This window comes from Chinchilla lanigera, unplaced genomic scaffold (assembly GCF_000276665.1).
Source record: "Chinchilla lanigera isolate Chin_1 unplaced genomic scaffold, ChiLan1.0 scaffold00160, whole genome shotgun sequence".
NCBI classification, from domain to species: domain Eukaryota; kingdom Metazoa; phylum Chordata; class Mammalia; order Rodentia; family Chinchillidae; genus Chinchilla; species Chinchilla lanigera.
The window spans coordinates 1,491,340-1,510,862 of NW_004955561.1; the positions used below are offsets into that span (position 1 = coordinate 1,491,340).

Genomic DNA, 19,523 nt, shown 5'->3' on the forward strand with positions numbered 1-19,523 from the left:
GGCTTCCATAGTTTTCTTGAGCTCCTCTGTTTTTTTGTGTGTATCTTCTCTAGAGTTAGTAAGCATGGTTTTCATTTGGATACCATCTCTTCAGTTGCCTGAGAAATTATTTCTGATTTCAGTTGTTCTAGAACCTCATTCAGTTGCTTTGTTGTTACCCCTTCAGAGAGGTCACATGAGTGGCTTTTGGATTGCCTTATGTCATTGCCCCTTGGGTTTACCTTTGGTGAACTGGATGTCTGGGGTTGCATCTTGTTTAAGTCTTTTTCTTTCTTTCTTTCTTTCTTTCTTTCTTTCTTTCTTTCTTTCTTTCTTTCTTTCTTTTAATTCCTGGGGTAATAAAATTGCCTATGGTGGTTTGCTTTATTGCTAGTATATAGATTCATGAAGAAATGACTTCTCTGAAGTATGTTTCAGATGTACCTGGTTTTTGGATTTTGAGTGTTGCATGATCTTACCCCTTTGGTTTGTTGGGGATGCCTGTTTAGCCCAGCCCCTGGTTCTTTGGCACTGTGCCACAGTTTATTTTCTATGACTCTTACTTTATCTAAGAATAGCTGTTTAGAAAAGTTACATCAGTTTTGGCTAAAGTGGTAACATCAGCAGTTAGAATGGCATCATACACACCCTAGAAAATGACAAAGTGAGGTAACCATTAATTTGCGACCTTTAACCATAAGAACTAGATTTGTGGTTACATAACAGAATCTGAAACAAACCAGAAAATTATATGCCATATATAAGTCCTTAATATATTAACTTTTCCTTCACGGTTTAAAATTTAAAAGGCATTAGGGAGAAAATAGAAGAAGAGGAAGAGATTAGAAATAAGGCTGGAGCACAAATGTGGCTCATACTAACTTTGGGAAACTGGTACAAAACACTGGAGGGAAAAAGAGAAGGATGAGATAAAAAGAGCAACAGAATAAGAACCACAAAGAGGCTAGAAACTATATTCACATTTATAAAAATAAAAATGTGTGGAGACAGAGTACTGATCCATGTTGACTTATCTCAGCAAGCCAGCAGTAACTTTTTGGCAGAGTAGTGGATAATCTTAGCAAACCTGCACCTTCTGGCAGAGACCAGCCTCATTTGGCCTGTAACTGTCAGTGCGTCTTCCACAGGCCTGAGCCCAGCTGGGAGCTGCTAAATGGAGCCAGAAGCTGCTCAGAGTTCTGAGCTCAGTTGGCCCATCTCCAGGATGGCTCCTGGCCAATCAGTCTCTCACCTGGGTTGACTGAGTCCTCAGCACTCATAGTGAGCTAGTGCCATCCTTCATGTCCTCTGCTCCTCTCCATTGCTGCCTCTCTCCTTGGAGGCTTCTGGGGTTGCCAGCAGTCAGTGTGTGTCCACAGGCTTGAATCACTCCTCTCTTGTAGTGAGTCCCTTTTCAGTGAGAAGGTGCCAGCAACTACCTCCTTTGTTGAAGTTTTCTCTCTTTATTCTCTTTGTAGGCTTCACTTCATGCTTCAGATCCTTCCTGGGTCCAGGGAACCCAGTTCCCGCCTTCTCATCTTCCTCTTGTTGCTATTTTCCAGTGTCTGGACAGCAACTCTCAGAGAGGCTCTTTCTCTGCTACTTACTACTCTACCGTGTTGGTGGTTCTCCCTAGTACCATTTATTAAAGATGCTATTTTCCTCCAGTTTTTATTCTTTTTGTCCACCTTGCAATACTGAGGATTGAACCTAAAGGTACTCTACCATTGGCTGCTTCCCTAGTCTTTTTATTTTTTATTTGCAGTCTCACTAAGTTTTTTTTATTTTTTTAAGAGAGCCTTGCTCTGTAGATCAGGCTGCCTTAAACTCATCACGTAGCCCAAGCTGGCTTCAGACTTACAACGATCCTCCTGCCTCAGCCTTCTGAGTGCTGGAATTATGTGTGTATACCACACCCACCCAAAGGTCAATTTTTATCCATTTGTGTAATTCCATTGATGCTGAGAGAAATTTCAGATTGATGAATGTTATCCTAAGTAAGATGAAGACTAGGATTCCACAAGAGTTGGGCATGATAATCGTTCTTAGAATCCCAACACTGAGGAGGCTGAAGCAGAAGGGTTCCCAAGTTTAAGCTCCACATATGCATCTTAGGAACTTAGACTTTGTCTCAAAAAAAAAAAAAAAAAAGGCCTAGGGATGTAGCTCTACAAGAGACAATTATTTCACTCTCTAGTACCACAAGTAAACAAATATTTAAAATGTTAAAACTAAAACACATCTCTAAGATATAATAGCTAAGCTTTTCCCACAACTTCTCTTCTTTCTCCTCCTCCTAGGTTCTTGAGGAAATTTGTCCATCTATTCTGTTGGTGGCCCAGAGTTTGTTTCACTCCCAAGACCAGAGTATAACTTTATTTGCCAGTCTGCTCTACAAATATTCGTTTAGGATTTTTGACACTTACTGCCAGCAGGTATGTTGAAATAATTTATTTTGATTAGGAGGAATGGAGAAACAGAAATACAGCTCCAAGTGCATGTGATCTGATGTTTATTTCTTGTTAATTGCACAACATTGAAGAGTGGTGCTTGGAAAACTCAGTTCTAGTTCCAGCCTTAAAAATGAGTGGACTGGCCTGGGGGATTAAGTGGGTCTAAAATTAAGGTCCAGACCAGTCTACTTTGATTAAACCTTAGACCACTGGCCTGGATCATCAGGTGGTTTCACAGGATAGGAATTGTATTTAAAGTTAGTTAAGAGGCTAGGCGTGGTAGTGCACGCCTGTAGTCCCAGCACTTGGGAGGCTGAGGCAGGAGGATCATTGCAAATTCAAGACCAGCCTGGGCTATAAAGTGAGCTCAAGCCCAGCCTGAACTGCATAGTGAAACCCTGTCTCAAAAAGATAATAATAATATTAGTTAAAAGTACTCAACTTCTAGTTGACTGTGGAGTTGTTCCTTAAAAAAATACACAGTGAAAAATAAATGAGTAAGAAATGCTTGAGGCCTAACCCTATTCGCATGAATAGGATACACAAAATTTAATAGTACATATCTTGAGAAGGAAGGCTGTTTTTGCAGAAAGTTATTATAAAAGCATATAAGGAATTATTATTAACAATGTTCAAATACATTTGAAGGGAACCTTTATGAGTGAAGATGGATTGATTGATTTTTTTGCAGTGTGGGGATTGACCCCAGAGTCTTGAGCATAGGCAAACATTCCAACACTGAGTTCACCCCTAGGCCCTAGCCTGAGGAATTTATTAGTTTAATGAAAACCTATGTTAAGGTGGTAGTAGGGGGGTGTAGCTGAGTGCAAAAGCCCTGCATTACTGTGGTATGGTGACATATACCTGTATTTCTAGCATTCTGGGAAGTTAAGGCAGGAGGATTACAAGTTGAGTGGAGTCTGGGCAGCTTAGTTAGTGTGAAGGTCCTGAGTTCAGTTACCAGTACTGCAAAAGAAAAAAATGAAATAGCAATGGATACAGTTGACATGAGACATAGGATTCTGTTACTGAGCAGCAGTTAAAAGGAAAGCAGGAATAGCATCTAAGACCCTGTTGATTCTCTCAGTGTCTTGGGAAGACCATCATGATCTCTTTTAACTTATATGGGAAAAAGAAAGAGGAAGACTACACTAAGTAATAGAATTAGGAGGGCTTAGAGACTGCTCACTCATAACTGGAAAATAGGTCAAGCATGGATGTTATTGTGGTTACACTGAGATCACCCTAGACTTTCTAAATCTAGCATTACTGAAAACTACACAGTAGGTGGTAGGATCAGGTGAGCTGCAATTTTAACGAAGTCAAACCTGGCAAGGCCTTGCCGTCTTTTTGCTTCACGTTGTTCTGTTGAGCCTTGTTCCTCCTTTGTACAGGAAGTAGTTGGTGCCCTAGTGACCCATGTCTGCAGCGGGAATGAAGCTGAAGTCGATGCTGCACTGGATGTCTTCCTTGAGCTAACAATACTAGACCCATCTGCAATGAGGCTGAATGCTGTATTTGTGAAGGTATCTGTTGATTATAATGTTATATACTGAATCATTTCCTTTGTCGCATGTAACAGAGTTATCTGTTGGCAATCATTTATTTGGTACTCATTAGATACTGGGCTCTACAACTGGTGGATAGGAATTGAGATGTAATAGGAAAGTACTGTTTAAAAATGACTCATTGTTTATGTACTACTCCATTCAGTAGACATCTCTGTATTCCTGTTACCATGGTCTGTCCTGGGTGCTATGGATGTAAAATCAGTCTTTGCCTTTGATGATAGAAAGATACACAAGCAAGTTACTAAGATACAACTTGATGAATTCTATAATGAAATACTACAGATATAGAAGAGCAGGAATAACTCAATTTGGCCTGGAAAGCTTGAGAAGTGGTCAAAGCAGAAATCACATTTGAGCGTTTCTTGAAGGATGGGAAGACCTTCTGGCAGACTGTAGTTGGAAGGGAAGCTGAGTGATGGCTGAGGCTGTGTGTACCTGAGGACTAATAGGAGGCCTGGAGAAGAGATGTGGTTGGGAGTGGGGGAGGTGAGGCTGGTAGGACTCGGGGTAAGGCCCTGTTGCAAAGAGTTGAAATAAAATTGAAACCATGCTAAGGAGTTTCAAGTTGATTTTTGTAGACAATAGGGAGCTAGTGCAGGTTTCTGTAAAGAGTTGACCTGATCAAGTCTTGGCTTTGAGGCTGTGTGGTGAGGGGATTGGAGATCATGGAATTGCCTGAGAGCGTAAGGGCTGAAATTAGGGTCTTGGGGAAAGAGAGAGAATTAGCTTTAAAGATAATTTGGTCGGCCAGGCATGGTGGCACACACCTATAATCCCAGCACTCCGGAGGCTGAGGCAGGAGGATTGTTGTGAGTTTGAGACCAGCCTAGGCTACAAAGTGAGCTCAAGGCCAGCCTGAACTGCATAGTGAGACACTATCTTAAAAAGACAACTACAACAAAAAAGATGGTCTTAAAATCGGCATAGTTATCAAGAATACATTGCAATGAGAAAGGGAACTGAGGTCTGAGTTTTCCATCTTAGGAAGTAGGTGAATGCTTGTGCTGTATGGTGAGCTCAGAACTGTAGGTGTGGAGTGTATCTTTCAGAAGAAGCATAGTGAGTTCAGTTTGGTACCGCCATGTCTGGATAGTTAGTGTGTAGTTGGGAATTCCAGCTTGGAGCCCAGTAGGCACATCCGGTGGGAGGGTTAGTTTGGATATCCATAAGCACAACAGTGTGAGCTCCAGTGGGGCAGAAGATCATAGGAGCCTGGAAGAGTGCAGACACTGAGTGAGAGTACTGAGTGTAAGTAGCAGACAAGAGGAAAAGTCCATGGAAAGAGAATGAAAAGATAAAATAACATAAACCAGAAGGATGTCAGGTAGCAAAAGCCCAGGTAGAAGAGTGCTTCTTCCAAGGGGTAGGATGGTGGAGGGTGAAAGATGGGGTAGAGGCCATTAGCTTGGGCAGTTTAAAGCTCACAAAGCCCTTACTACTTCCTCCTCAGACCAGCTTTGGAAAGTATTAGCTATTATTATCTCCATATTAGAGCTGAGAAAACTCCGTATTAGAGATGAGCAGCCCTGGAGGGGTTGCTCAGGGTCAAAAAGGAAATGCAATGGTGCCTTAGTTCATGAACATTTTTGTTTTTGTTGTGAACTCTGCATTGGGTGATGAGCACAACGTCATCTTTCCCACACAAACACAAACATGGCCATCTTTTCAGAATTTTGGAACCATTTGAGTTCATGAACCGAGGCGCCACTGTAGTTTCCTTTTGACTCCCTCCAAATGTGAAGGGAAAGGATAGTTTGTGGAATAGAAGCTAGAAAGGGATGCTATGGTAAGGAGTGGGGGTTGTAGAAGACTTCTGTGGGATATTGTTTTCACTGAGGAAAAAAAGGCAGAGAAATGGGAAGTGTACCAGGATGATTAAGTGGGACATGGGTACAGCCCAAGATTGTGGTCCAGAATGCAGCGGACTAATGCTCATGGTTTCATCTTTCCTGGTGCTGGGTCCTAGTCTCTGGTAGACTTAGTAATCTGCAAGAGCCCTATCTGCTTGTGTCCAGCATATCAAACCTTTGTAGTCTGAGCAGAGCTTTTTTTTTTTGGTTTTTTTTTTTTTGGTTTTTTTTTCTCCGGTACCGGGAACCGAACTCATGACCTTGCGCTTGCCAGGCAGACGCTTTTGCCACTGAGCTAAATCCCCAGCCCCAATCTGAGCAGAGCTTTTACAGCTTAAGCTTTTGGGGAACTAGTAGATAGACACCTGGCTATATAAGTGTATATCTCATGAGGATTTTAATTTTTGTTTTGTTTTTAGGTCCTGGGAATTGAACCCAGGCAGGGCCTGGCACATGCTAGGCAAACATTTTACCACTAAGCTAAACCTGCAGCTCAGGATTTTAACTTTGTGACTTAAAGAGAAAAACAATTAGCTACAAACCTCATTGTTGGCATTTTTTCCTTATAGGGCCTTTTAGATTACCTGGATAATATGTCACCTCAGCAAATCCGAAAACTCTTCCATATTCTCAGCACACTGGCATTTAGTGAACAGCACGAAGCCAGCAGTCACATCAAGGTAAAAAGCTCTCTGTTGAGAAAGAATCTTTTAAACCTCTTTTCTTGGAATTTGCTAGACAAAATTACATTAGCCTGTGACGTAGTGCATAGCCATAGCCCCAGCCTTTGCCCACTCTGTCCTTACCACAAACATACATCTGTTTGCCAGCCTCAAGGGTGCTGGATCTTCTGCCCTCATCTTAGGCAGGGTGTTTAGTTTGGGATTAGCTAACCAGGAAGTTGACTAGGAAAAGCTGTTTCCATTCTGTACTGAGGACTATAGAGACAGAATTCCACAAGGCTTGCTTGCATTTGTAGGCACCAGTTACTGAAATCCAAAGGATGTACAAGAGGAGGAAAGGTTAGGTTGAAGTCATAACTCAGAGCTCTTTTGTGCCTGTAATGTTACCTCTTAATTGTAAATACATTCTTGCTGGACTGTGATTTTAACAACCAGCACCATTTTTAATTTAAAAAAAACCCAACTGTCTTTAAAGCTAGCTATTCTACATAAATGGTACATAATTCAAAATGTATAGAAGAGTACACAGTGAAAAATAATTTCTCACCCCTCTCAGTCCTTTAGGCATCTGGTTTGTTTCCCTAGAGGTCATCAGTATTGCTAGTTTATAGCTTTTGGAGATGTTTTGGGCATTTAGAAAAATCTGTATTTGCCTATAATCTACTTCTTCCCTCTCTTCTTCAACATCTTGCATTTTGTGTTTAGCAGAATATTTTGGAGTTTACTTTATATTAATAATATATTAGTCATTATTTCATTTTTGAGTTGATAAAATATACATAACATAAAATTTACTGTTTTAATCATTTTTAATATCAGTAGCATTAAGGACATTCACAGTGTCCAAGCTTTATCGCTATCCATTTTCAGAATTTTTTTTGTTTGTTTGTTTTTCTCCTGTACCGGGAACCGAACTCACGACCTTGCGCTTGCCAGGCAGGCGATTTTGCCGCTGAGCTAAATCCCCAGCCCCAGAATTTTTTTTTAATCCTCCCAAACAGAAAAGTGCACCCAAGCTGGGTGGGTTTCCTACACCTGTAATCCCAGTGCTCTGGGTGGCTGAGGCAGGAGCAAGGAAGGGATGGAGAAAGGAGAGGGAACGGAAGGGAGAGGGAAGGGGGTGAAGCAAGCTTGTGCCCATTAGGCAGTAGTAATTCCAATTTCTCCTCCCCTCAGCCCTGGTAATCTGTTCTCTCCTTTCATCTGTGAACTTGCCTAGTCCAGATACCTCATGTAAGTGAAATGGTGTCATTTTACTTGGCATAATGTGTGGTTTTTTAAATTTTTTTTTATTTTAAAGATAAAAGAATGAAAACATACTAACAAACAGACAGACATAAACAAAATAATACCATAATATGTGTTTTTGAGACAGAGTCTCGCTGTATAGCCTAGGCTGGCCTCAAACACGCTACCATCCTTCTGCCTCAGCCTTCTGAGTGCTGGGATTACAGGCATGCGCCACTACACCCAGATATACTTAGTGCAGTGTTTTCAAACTTCAGCTATGTTGTATGATGTAGAAGGTATGATTGAAAAATACATTGAATGTTTAAATTTTTAAAAATTATTGCAAGCCAGGTGTGATGACACACACCTGTAATCCCAGCATTCAAGAAGCTGAGGCAGGAGGATTGATGTGTGAATTTGAGGTCAGCCTGGGCTACAGTGTGAGTTCAAGGCCAACCTGAACTGCATGGTGAAACCCTGTCTCAACAAGACAAAAAAAAAAAAAAAATTAAAAATTATTGCAGTAAAAGACACATTAATCCTTCTCAAAATATTCCCCCTAACTTTGAACACACTTAGCCCATTGTTCTTTTTTTGTTTGTTTGTTTTTCTCTGGTACCGGGAACCGAACTCACGACCTTGCGCTTCCCAGGCAGGCGCTTTGCCGTTGAGCTAAATCCCCAACCCCTAGCCCATTGTTCTTGACAGTGTGTGCTTTACTGTTTTAAGTGAGTTTTATTTAGTTTAACATTAAATGTATTTTTCAATCACCCCTTGTATCTGGACTTTGTTCCTTATAATAGCTGAGTAATTCTTGTTATATATAAACTGCATTTTGTTATTTGTTGATCCATTGATGGGCACCTGGGCTGTGTCTGGCCATTTGAATAATGCTGTTGTGGACACTAGTGTACATGCATTGGTGTGAGCCCCTATTTTCAATTCTTCTGGGTATATACCTAGAAGAGGAATTGCTGGGTATTAGGTGATTCTGTTTAACATTTGGAGGAACTCCCAAAGTTGTGCATAGCAGCTCCAGCATTTTATAGTCTCACCAACAAGCATGAGGGCTTCAGTCTTTCCACACCCTGAAAACACTAATTAATAGCCACCTTTAGTGGGTGCATGGTAGTGCAGTTTTGATTTGCCCTGCCCTAATGACTAATGATATTTAGCATCTTTTCATGAGTTTATTGCCCATTTATATATCTTCTTTAAAGAAATTAGGGTTGGCTGTAATCCCAGCACTCAGGAGGCTGAGGCAGGAGGGTCACTGCAAGTTCAAGACCATCTACACAGTAAGTTCAAGGCCAGCCTGAACTGCATAGTGAGACCCAGTCTCAAAAAAAAAAAAAGAAAGAAAGAAAGGAAATTGGGGGTGGGGCCAGATGTGGTGGTACACACCTGTAATCTCAACACTGTGGAGGCTGAGGCAAGAGGATCCCAGTGAGTTTGAGGCCAGCCTAGGTAGGCTACATAGTGAGGCCTTGCCTAAGACAGAATAAAACTAAACAAAAAAAATAAAAAGAAATTGAGGTTGGGGATTTGGCAGCATTTAGCAGCAAGCACATGCCTTGGATTTGATCTTCAGCACAAAAGAAAGAAGGAGGGCCAGGGATACAGCTCAGCAGCACAGTGCCTGCCTGGCAAGTATGAGGTCTTGAGTTCAATTCCTGGTACCAAAAACAAAAGAAGAAAAAAGGGAAGAAAGAAAGAAATCTACTCATGTTCTTTAGTTTTTTTGTTGTTATTTTTGAGGTATTAGAGATTTTTTCATACTGTATAGCAAAGTATTAATTCCTTGTGATTTTCAGATATTTTCTTCCATTCTCTGCATAATCTTTTCTTTCCCCTTCTATTTTGCAGGTTGGGATGGTTTAAAATCTCAAGATGGGTTCTTACTGTGTATTCCAGGCTGCCCTTGAACTTGCTATGTAACCCAGGCTGGCCTCCAACTTAAGATCTTCCTACCTCAGCCTCCTGGATGCTGGGACTATAGGCATACATCTCCGTGCCCAGATTCTTTCTTTTTTCTCTATTGTTTTTGTTCTTGTAGTTTTTTGGTTTTATTTTGTTTTGTTTTGTTTGTCTTTTTGAGACAGGGTCTCCTTATGTAGTTCAGGCTGGCCTCAACTCACATATGAATCCTCCTGCCTCAGCCTCCCGAGTGCCCTGGTTCTTCCAGGTTTTTGAGATGGGGTTTGGCTATGTAATTCAGACTTGAACGCAAAGTGTAGCCCAGGCTAGCCTGGAGCTCTTGGTGATCCTCCTGTCTCAACCTTTTGAGCACTTAGATTACAGGTGTGCAATACCATGCCCAGCTCTAGTTTCTTTTTCTTTATAGTGTGCTTTGATGTCCAAAAGTGTTTAGTTTTGATGGCATTCAATTTATCTATTTTTTTCTTTATTATTTATACTTTTGGTATCATAATTAAGAACTTATTACCAAATACGAGAACATGAATACATGAATATTTTCCCTACTTTTTTCTTTTTTTTTTTTCTTTTTTTGGTCTTTTTGAGACAGGGTCTTGCTATCCAGTTCAGGCTGGTCTTGAGCTCACTTTGTAGCCCAGACTGGTCTCAAACTTACAACAATCCTCCTGCCTCAACCTCCCAAATGCTGGGATTATAGATGTGCGCCACCATGCCCGGCTCCCTACTTTTTTCAAAATGAAAATTTTGGATCTTAAATTTAGGTCTGTGTGGGCCAAGAATATAGCTCAGTGGCATAGTGCCTGCCTGGCAAGCTCAAGATCCTGAGTTTGAGTCCCAGTACCAAAAAAAAAAAAAAAAAAAAAAAAAAAGGAAAAATTACGTCTGTGGTCCACTGTGAGTTAATTTTTAGTGTTGCCTTACTGGTGTAAGTTTAGGGATCATCTCCATCCTCCTGCACGTGAATATCCAGTGTGCACTGCACTATTTGTTGAAACACTGTGCTTTTCCACTGAGTGGTCTTGGTGTCCTTGTTGAAGAGCAGTTGATCACATATATAAGGTTTATGTCTGCGCAGTATTCCATTCACCTGTGTATCTGTCTTTCCAGGTCGTCTAATCAAAGAACACAGAATATCTTTGCTTAATTTATTTTTTTTTTCATTTATTTATTCATTTTTTAACCTTTGCTTAATTGAATTAAATTGATAAATTAAGATTATTAATTTCTTTCAGCAGTGTTTTGTAGAGTTGACATATAAGTCTTTTGCCTCCTAAATTTTTTCCCAAATACTCTATTTCATTGTTGTAGCCGAGCAGCCACCACGAAAATAATAGCTGCCATGAACCAGGTGCTACTCTAGGGACTTTTCACAATTAATCTCTAAACCTTAAAACAAACTTTCCCATCTTGTAGATGAGAAAATTAAGACTCAGAGAAATGAAATGCCTATTAAAGGTCACAGTTAGTAATTGAAAGAACCCTTCTGCCTGGGGTTTGTTTGGCTCTAGTACCCATAGATTCTTCTGCTGTGCCATCCTATCCTCTTCATCTTCACCCATCACATTCTCACTGCAGGATGATATGCACCTGGTGATCCGGAAGCAGCTCTCGAGCACCATAGTCAAGTACAAACTCATTGGGATCATTGGTGCGGTTACCATGGCAGGCATCATGGCAGCAGACAGGTATGTGTGGAGACTCTGACTTCTGTGACTGAGGATCAGTTAATGAAAATAAAATGTTATATTGTGAAGGCATCATTTTTAACAGATTTTAAAACTATAAGAGGGGTGAGCAAGTGGCTTGTGCTAACTTTTCCATACTCCCTTCCAATCTGGACTTTATGTACCTTGGATAGTTTTTACAGAGAGTTGTGATCATAGTCATTAGAGTATAATGGTTAAAAAGTAGGAGTTGCCCCGAGATATGGTCTTAAAAAGCTTCCCACAGAAGAGCACCTTAATCCTGCTGAAATGTGTTTTTCTGTTTCTGCCCCTCAGCCAGCCACTAGACAGTATAAGTCACTACATTGCTGCACTGATCCTGCCTGGAACTTCAGGTTTGGCACAGATAACAGTCTTCCTTGTGGTTCCACTCTTTTTCCTCTTTGATGTTCCAATTGTAGCATCTAAAGAAGAAGCATCAGATTTGGGGCTTGTTAAGGTAGTGACAGTTTCACATCCTTGGAAATTGTCAGAAATTCTTGAGACCTCAGGAGTCAGTGTTAACAATCTGAAGAGGCTGCACAGTATATTGGTTAAGAGTTTATTCACTGAGACTGCACTGCTTGCCTAAGGAGTCAAATACTGGTAGCTGAATGACCTCGAGCAAGTTACTGCTGCCTTTCTAGTCTCATCTCTGTGCCATGAGAATACTCAAGGTGTTTTTTCAGTGGAGTCACCAAGAGCATTAAATAGAGCAGTGCTGGGCCTATAACGTACATTAAAGAAGCCCTGGCCTTAGCCAAATACGGGGGTGCACACTATAGTGCTATCGCTGGATGCGGTCTGAGGAGGGCCCCCTGGAGAGGAGGAGGTGGGACTTCATCTTGCCCTGGAGGTTTCTGACTCAACATGAAGGAGAATCTCGGGACTTCTCAACGAGAGACAAACAGATTTATTAGGCAGAATCAAAGAAGTACACACTTAGAGCGCAGGTCTGCAAAGCCAAAATGCACCGTGGGGGAATGTTTCTGTGGTCTCAGTGTCCCTCAAGATGCATGACCTGGGATGGTTTGTTCTGTTGTTTACCTACTGTCTGTTTCCATAAGGTTAGGCTGCTCACTGGTGAGCTAAGGCAAAAACTGACTTTACGGCCTAGATTAACACGCACTGTCTGCATGTGTTTGAAGTTTGGAGCATCAACTAATAACACTGTTCCTTTGAGAGTGGAAGCCTTTGAATTTGTAGATTTATAATATCAGAAGAGAACACAGGTCAAATTTATGGACTTATTATATCTTTAAGACAGGGATTTAGGAGTGAGGAACCTGGAAGACACAGGCCTAGGAGCGAAAAGGCATCGAAACCTTAAGTAACTTTGTATCTGAAGGCTGCAGATTTATTAAAATCATCATTACATTTCTTCTGTGCTCCCTCAGTTCCGGCTGTTTGGGAGAGTGAGGCAAAAGAGTCCCCCCCCCCCCATCTAAAAGAAGATAAAAGGAAAGTTAGCTAGAACACCTGCAGTCAGTCCCAACATTTGGGACGTTGGAGCAGAATTACAAGTTCAAGGGCAGCCTGAATGACACAGCAGAATCCTGTCAAAGGAAGAAAGGGAGAAAGAATGAGCAATGGAATCTTGTCAAAGAAAGAGAAAAGAGCGAGCTTACCCTTATTGTCATTACTAATTTAGTATGCTCTTAGAAATCCATATGAGCTGGGTTCAGTGGCACCCACTTGTAGTCTTGCACTATGCAGGCCGACATGGGAGGATCACTTGAGCCTAGATGTTTGACACCAGCCTAGGCAATGTGGCAAACCCCACCTTCAGAAACAAAAATCAAAACCTGAACTGTTTTTTTTTTTTCTATATCCATGATTTGTATGGACAGTATAATACCCCTTCACCCCTTCAAAATTATTATCTCTATTCTTACCTCAGGGAAGGAAGGGTTAACTTTCTGTCAGTTGTTATAAGATACTGAAAAATGAAACTATAAAATTCCTTGTTCTAGAAGTGAATCTTCTAATTGGAGCCAAGGGAGAGCTGACGCAGACAATGAGCAGTGCACACAGGTGAGTTTTTTATGGTGTACTCATGTATGCTTATTAGAAATTGAGGAATTGCTTCTTGTCACTGTCAGCTCACCAGAAAGAATACTTTGTAAAAAATAATCTTCTGATCTCATAGCTATCATGGTTTTTGCCATTTTTATGACACTTAGAATCTAGGCTTGGGTTGCCTTTACTTATGTATCTGTCTAATCTAATTAAATTGGAAATTCTTGGTAGCATACACCTATGACCTGAGTACTTGAAAGACTGAGATAGGAGGGTCTCCGAATTCAAGGCAAGCCTGGGCTACATAGTGAGACCTGTCTCAACAACAAAACAAAATTGTAAATTCGTAGCAAGAGAGATGACCATGGTTACTTGGGCATGGTGATACATGCCTGTTAGCCCATTTACTTGGGATGTTGAAGCAAGAGCATCGTTTAAGGCCAACCTGTGCAACTTAGTGAGACCCTGTTTAAAATTTAAAGAAAAAAAAGGGCTATGGATGTAGATGATTTTTCCAGCATGCCCCAGGCCCTGGGTTCAATCCCTAGTACCATGGGGTGGAAGGAGGTGGAGGTAGAACACTGGCCTACCATGTATAAGGCCCAGGGTCTGATCCCTAGTGTGCTCATCCCCCAGAACAAAAAAATGGCAGGTTTGTTGGACCATATGGGAAAAGAAGTGTATGCTCAGATGTAAAGCTAGTTCAGAGATGGATAACTGAGGACCTTGAATGTCACAGAAGACATTTTTATTTCCCTCCTTAAGCACAGATAATCCTTAAAGATTTCTTAGCATGGAAATCGCATATTCAAAGTTTGGCTTGAGAAAAGATTAGAGAAGCAAAAGAGACACAGTGGTCAGGAGGCTCAGGAACATCTCGGGTGGGGCAAGCTTGGTGGTATGGCTGGAAAGAAAATTTACTACGCAACAGGCAGAGGAAGCTCGGGAAGGCCTGGGGCCAAGGGGCGAGTGTTCTTTGTCTTTTGCTGCTCCAGGTGACATCCTTGCTGCAGTTGGTTCAGTCCTGCAGTGAGCACTCTCCTCACGCCTCTGCACTGTATTATGATGAGTTCGCCAACCTGATCCAAGAAGGAAATATGGCTCCAAAAACATTGGTAAGGTCTAGTGTCTCTTCTGAAAGCAATAAAGCGTGAGAGGTCCACATAGATCATCCTGTGAGCTCTCCCAAGCTATATTGAAAGGGCGGTTCTACTTTGTTTTCCTTTGGGCTGGTCTCTCCTCTCCATCCTCCTCCATATAACAGTAATCACAGTAATGGGGAAGAAGTGGAGGATGTGCTTGGTATTGATGATGTTGATAGATGCCTTCTTTTTGGTAGCCCTGTTCTATGCCAGGCACTATGCTAAGCACTTTCTGTACATTATCTCTTTTCCGCTTCACAGTAGGAGGTATGTATTGTTCTTTTCTTTTCAGAAATGAGAAAACTGAGGCTTGGTAAAGTTCACAGACATTTATGTAGGGCTGTAGAGCAAGTACACCCTAGACCACATTGTCTCTTTTTTGCTTCCTGAAGGAGTGGGTTGGGCAGACTATCTGCACTGATTTCCAAGATGCCTTCGTGGTGGACCTCTGTGATGTCTCAGAAGGGTGAGTGCTGTTTGCCTGCTGCTTTGGTTGCCCTGGTGAGGAAGTTATGCCACCTCTGTCAGTAGCTGATACAAAATTCTTAATGCCCTTCACCACAGCCAAGTCTATCGAGCCCACAGCTTCTATCCTCACAGTCCTAGCCCTGACTCCAAAATTACTAAGTCCATACTTGTTCTTTTTCCTGTTTCTAACTTCTCTCCATAATAGTTTTATTTGAAATTGGTTTGTTCTAGTGGTTTCCTCCATAACCTTGCTTATCACTGAGCTGGGGCATGAGATTTTGACTTCTCGTCTTCACAGTGCATATCCGTTTCCTGTGAAAGCTCTCTATGGACTAGAAGAATACAATACTCGTGATGGAATTGCCATCAATCTCCTGCCTCTACTCTTCTCTGAGGAATTTGCAAAAGATGGGGGTCAAATGACTTCACAGGAATCAGGACAAAAGTCAGTATGATCCCCCCAAAACTTTTTGGTGTTTACAGGGAATTTCATAGTTCTTTCCATCTGTAGGGAACTTGAGTTAAAGGGATTCTCCCAAGATAAGTGGTATTTGGAAGCTTAGAGGGAATGGCACAAATTCCTTATTTTTTTCCTTGGATCCTGAGGTTGAAATTTATGTTGTTTCGGCCAGGCGTGGTAGGGCACACCTGTAATCCCAGCACTTGGGAGGCTGAGGCAGGAGGATCGTTGCAAGTTCAAGAGCAGCCTGGGCTACAAAGTGAGCTCAAGACCAGCCTAAACTGCATAGCGAGACCCTGTCTCAAAAAAAAAAAGAAAGAAATTTATGTTGTTTCATGAGAGCCAACAGGTGTTCTGTGAGGCTATTTTCTGTTCTGTTCTCTGTTCCTTACCCCTTCTTTTCTTTCCTGTGAACATTGTTGGCTACTTCTACCTCTCTCACTCCCACCTTCCATCTTACCTGTGTTTCTCATTCATTCTGCATAACCCCTTTCTTGTTGCAGTTTAGGTCATTGTTGACTGAGCATTCATTAAGCCTGTTGCCATTCCTAAAAGTAGGCATTTATTTTGGGGAAAGTTTTTAAATTATAAAGATAGGCACCCTGTAGACATGGACAAATATGATGATGACTATGAAATGTTGTCTAAAACTGGATTTTTCCTTTCCAGATTGGTGTCTCCATTGTGCCTGGCTCCTTATTTCCGGTTACTGAGATTTTGTGTGGCCAAACAACATAATGGAAGCCTGGAGGAGATTGATGGTTTATTAGGTATGGAACAAAGCCTTAGATCTTCTTTGTGACATTTTTACCAAATAGACAAGGGCCAAACTAATACATGGTGTAGGTAGGAAGGAATGTCTAATTTTATAGAACAGTATAGCAACAATAATGGAATTCTGGAGATAAAATAGTACATATGGGCTAGCGTGATGGTAACAGACCCGTTGTCATTGTAGTTCCACATTGCTTTCCAATGGTTCTCTTTATAACTGTTGCAAAACTTCCTCCTCATAAGATGGGCATGGTGGTGCTCACTTGTAATCCCAGCTGCTCCAAAATCTGAGAGAGGGGGATTGTGAGTTTGAGCCCAGCCTCGGCAACTTAGTGAGACTTTATCTGAAAATAAAATTTTAAAAAGGGCTGTGGACGTAATGAAGTGGTAGAGTATTTGCTTAATATTCACAAAGTCCTGGGTTCAATCCCCAGTACTGTGAAAAAAAGAAAAAGAAAATACTTCCTAATTATATCTGTTGTTTGCTGTATAAGATAGAAGTTTTTTTTTTTTTTTGAGAAATCAGAGCTTGACCCCCAAGTACAAGCTAAAGGGGAAAGTAAGGAGCTCCAGGGTGTTTGAAAGGCTTATTCTTCTCTCTTAGATTGCCCTCTATTCCTTACTGACCTGGAGCCTGGAGACAGGTTGGAGTCCATGCCTACCAAGGAGCGCTCATTCCTGTGTTCACTCATATTTCTCACTCTCAACTGGTTCCGAGAGGTGAGCAGAGTCACTGGGACATCCCTCCTGTTCTCAGTAGTTCTCTCAAAATAAAGCTACTCTCTCGACTCCCACAGGAATCCCTAAAAAGGCTCAACCAAGCACCAGCGCCCGTGCCTCTACCTGTTACACCCCACCGCTCCCCGGATAGTTAATGTACTTGGCTTTGCCGAGCTGGAGCACCCAGAATAAACTCATGTGACCCATGCTTCCCTGCTCTGAGCTCTCTTGGATTCTCACTTCTGTAGGACAACCTCCTCATCCCCACTGTGGAAGAATTGCTCTTCCAGCTAGCACAGGCTCATGTTCACTGGCTGCAGTGAGATGAGAGGGTGGTGGTTTCCCTTCCTTCAGAACATGTTGCATTTAATAATAATAGAGACAGTGATCTTTCTGCCCTTTCTGCCTTTCTCTTGCATTTTATTTTTTAGATGCATGTTTTCAGAGATGCATGTTTCAGTGAGTTCATTTACTTGTCACATTTTTATTATAATGTAGACAGGTCAGGCATTATCTTTTCGTACATATATAGAATTTCAGTCACTGTTAAGTATTTACCAACTACTGAGTTAGTTTCTTTATTCATGACATTTATTTCATATAACAACTACTGTCTATTCTCCTGTTATAGTTGAAGGCCAGGGAAGTAACTCAGTGGTAGAGCGTTTACCTCGTGCATGTGAAGCCCTGGGTTTAGTCCTCAGTACTGAAAACAACAAATCCAAGCTATAGCATAAAAACTCACAGAAATGCTTTGTAGTGACATCTTTGAGTTCCAGGCGAATAAGACAAATCATGCAGACTTTGAGGTTAAAATCTGAACACGTCAAAGTGAGAATGTAATTTGCAGGTCGTGAATGCCTTCTGCCGACAGCCGTCACCTGAGATGAAGGGGAAGGTGCTCACTCGGCTGAAGGACATTGTCAAGCTGCAGGGCATGCTGGAGAAGCACCTGGCAGGTAGGGCTCTTATTTTCAGCCCTGGGAGGTCAGGGAGCCCCTGCACCTTCATACCGAGGAATTGTGTGCTGAACACAGTGTTTAATGATTACATCCATTTCACTCTTTTGTTAGCACCAGGAAATTATACTAGTTAAAGTAAAAACTATAAACAAAGATAAGAAATATGGGTTGTTCTGTCATCAAGTTACTTCACTAATTTGGATATTAAATTTTTGGTGATCTTTGCCCATCTGAATGTAGTCATGAGCCAGAAAGAAAGATGAAGGCCTCTTCATACCTGGTGACCATTAAGTACTCCGGTTTTTTTTAAGGTATTATTAGCTTGCTTCTCTGAGGAAAACGTGGAGTCTCCCTGAGGCCCTCATCTAAAATAACTGTAGAACTAAGCATTGCCAGGCTCCAGTAGATCACACCTGCACCTGTCATCCCAGCTGCTCAGGAGGCTGGGGCAGGAGGAACACAGTTGACTGCCAATCTGGAAATACTAGCAAAAAACAACAAAGTCTGGGGTGTACCCTGGTGGAAGAGCACTTGCCCAGCATGCCCAAAGACCCAGGTTTGATCTCTGGTCCTGCAAAAAAAAAATTTTAAGTTCCCCAAAATTGCTTTGTGACCAGATGTTATTAATATCTTTAGGGTTTGTTTGTTTTTTAAGGTAGGGTCTCACTATGTAGTGCAGGCTGGCCTTGAATTCACTTATATAGCCCAGGCTGGCCTTGAACTCACGGCAATCCTATCTCAGCCTCATAAGTGTGGGGCTTATAGGCATGCACCACACCCAGCAATATCTTCAGATTTTTTAATGCAAGTTTGTTTTAGTCCTTTTCTGTGTGGTTTTATATCATTATTTAGAATTGTTTTGTTAGTTGATCACAATCAGTCACTGTAATATGATATTACTGAAAGTTTTCTGGCCATCTTGCTATGCAAGAGCAGTGTTAGAGGATGGTAATATTCTGTAAACACTAACTGTGATGCTTGGTCAGTTTGGAAACTCGTTTTTAGCCAGTTGGGTGATTGCATGCCAAACCCAGTAGTGGTGCATGGTCAGTGCATATTGACCTTCTGCCTGCTGTCTTTCAGTCACTCCAGACTACGTCCCTCCTCTTGCAAACTTCGACTTGGAAACTTTAGATGTAATACCTTATAACAGTTCTGCATCAGCAAAAAGCAGGAACAAAGGAAAGATAAGTATGTTCTTATTCTGTGTCACTCAGCCATATTGAGTTAGCCTAAGACATTTTATATATGCTGTGTATTTTTTTAATCAATATGTATCAGCATCAGTAGTTGGAGAGATTATATAATTGAACACTTTCTTTGGCAGGTATATAAATGCTCTTTAATTTAGGCTATAGTGTTACCTCCTCTACTGGGTAGGAGGTTATTTCCTGAGGGCACTGATCTATTGAGAATTTGAGTCACTTTTCTCTTTTTGAAATATAAGGAGGAAGAAAACAAAAACCAGATGATGGCAAAGCATCCTCCCCTGATAAACTTGCAAAGGAGGATAATTCAGAATGTGAGCCTGTGGCATCTGGGAGAAGCCAGCTAGAGCAGGTACTGGAGTG

The 19,523-nt window shown here is 41.5% G+C and overlaps 1 protein-coding gene across 6 annotated transcripts in view; it reads left to right on the top strand.

Annotated features, from left to right (window-relative positions):
- Positions 1-19,523, top strand: part of Fancd2 (Fanconi anemia, complementation group D2) — a 77,947-nt gene that overhangs the window by 31,260 nt on the left and 27,164 nt on the right. For 5 of the 6 annotated variants that reach the window (XM_013509098.1, XM_005413060.2, XM_005413059.2 and 2 more), the window contains 13 exons: positions 2,280-2,414; positions 3,827-3,958; positions 6,423-6,533; positions 11,280-11,389; positions 13,381-13,441; positions 14,422-14,541; positions 14,961-15,034; positions 15,335-15,481; positions 16,166-16,266; positions 16,875-16,990; positions 17,841-17,949; positions 19,036-19,143; positions 19,400-19,512. In XM_013509098.1, the coding sequence (XP_013364552.1) occupies positions 2,280-2,414; positions 3,827-3,958; positions 6,423-6,533; positions 11,280-11,389; positions 13,381-13,441; positions 14,422-14,541; positions 14,961-15,034; positions 15,335-15,481; positions 16,166-16,266; positions 16,875-16,990; positions 17,841-17,949; positions 19,036-19,143; positions 19,400-19,512 (1,437 nt within the window). The remainder of the gene's footprint in view (positions 1-2,279; positions 2,415-3,826; positions 3,959-6,422; positions 6,534-11,279; positions 11,390-13,380; positions 13,442-14,421; positions 14,542-14,960; positions 15,035-15,334; positions 15,482-16,165; positions 16,267-16,874; positions 16,991-17,840; positions 17,950-19,035; positions 19,144-19,399; positions 19,513-19,523) is intronic. The other variant, XM_013509097.1, reaches the window with a different exon arrangement.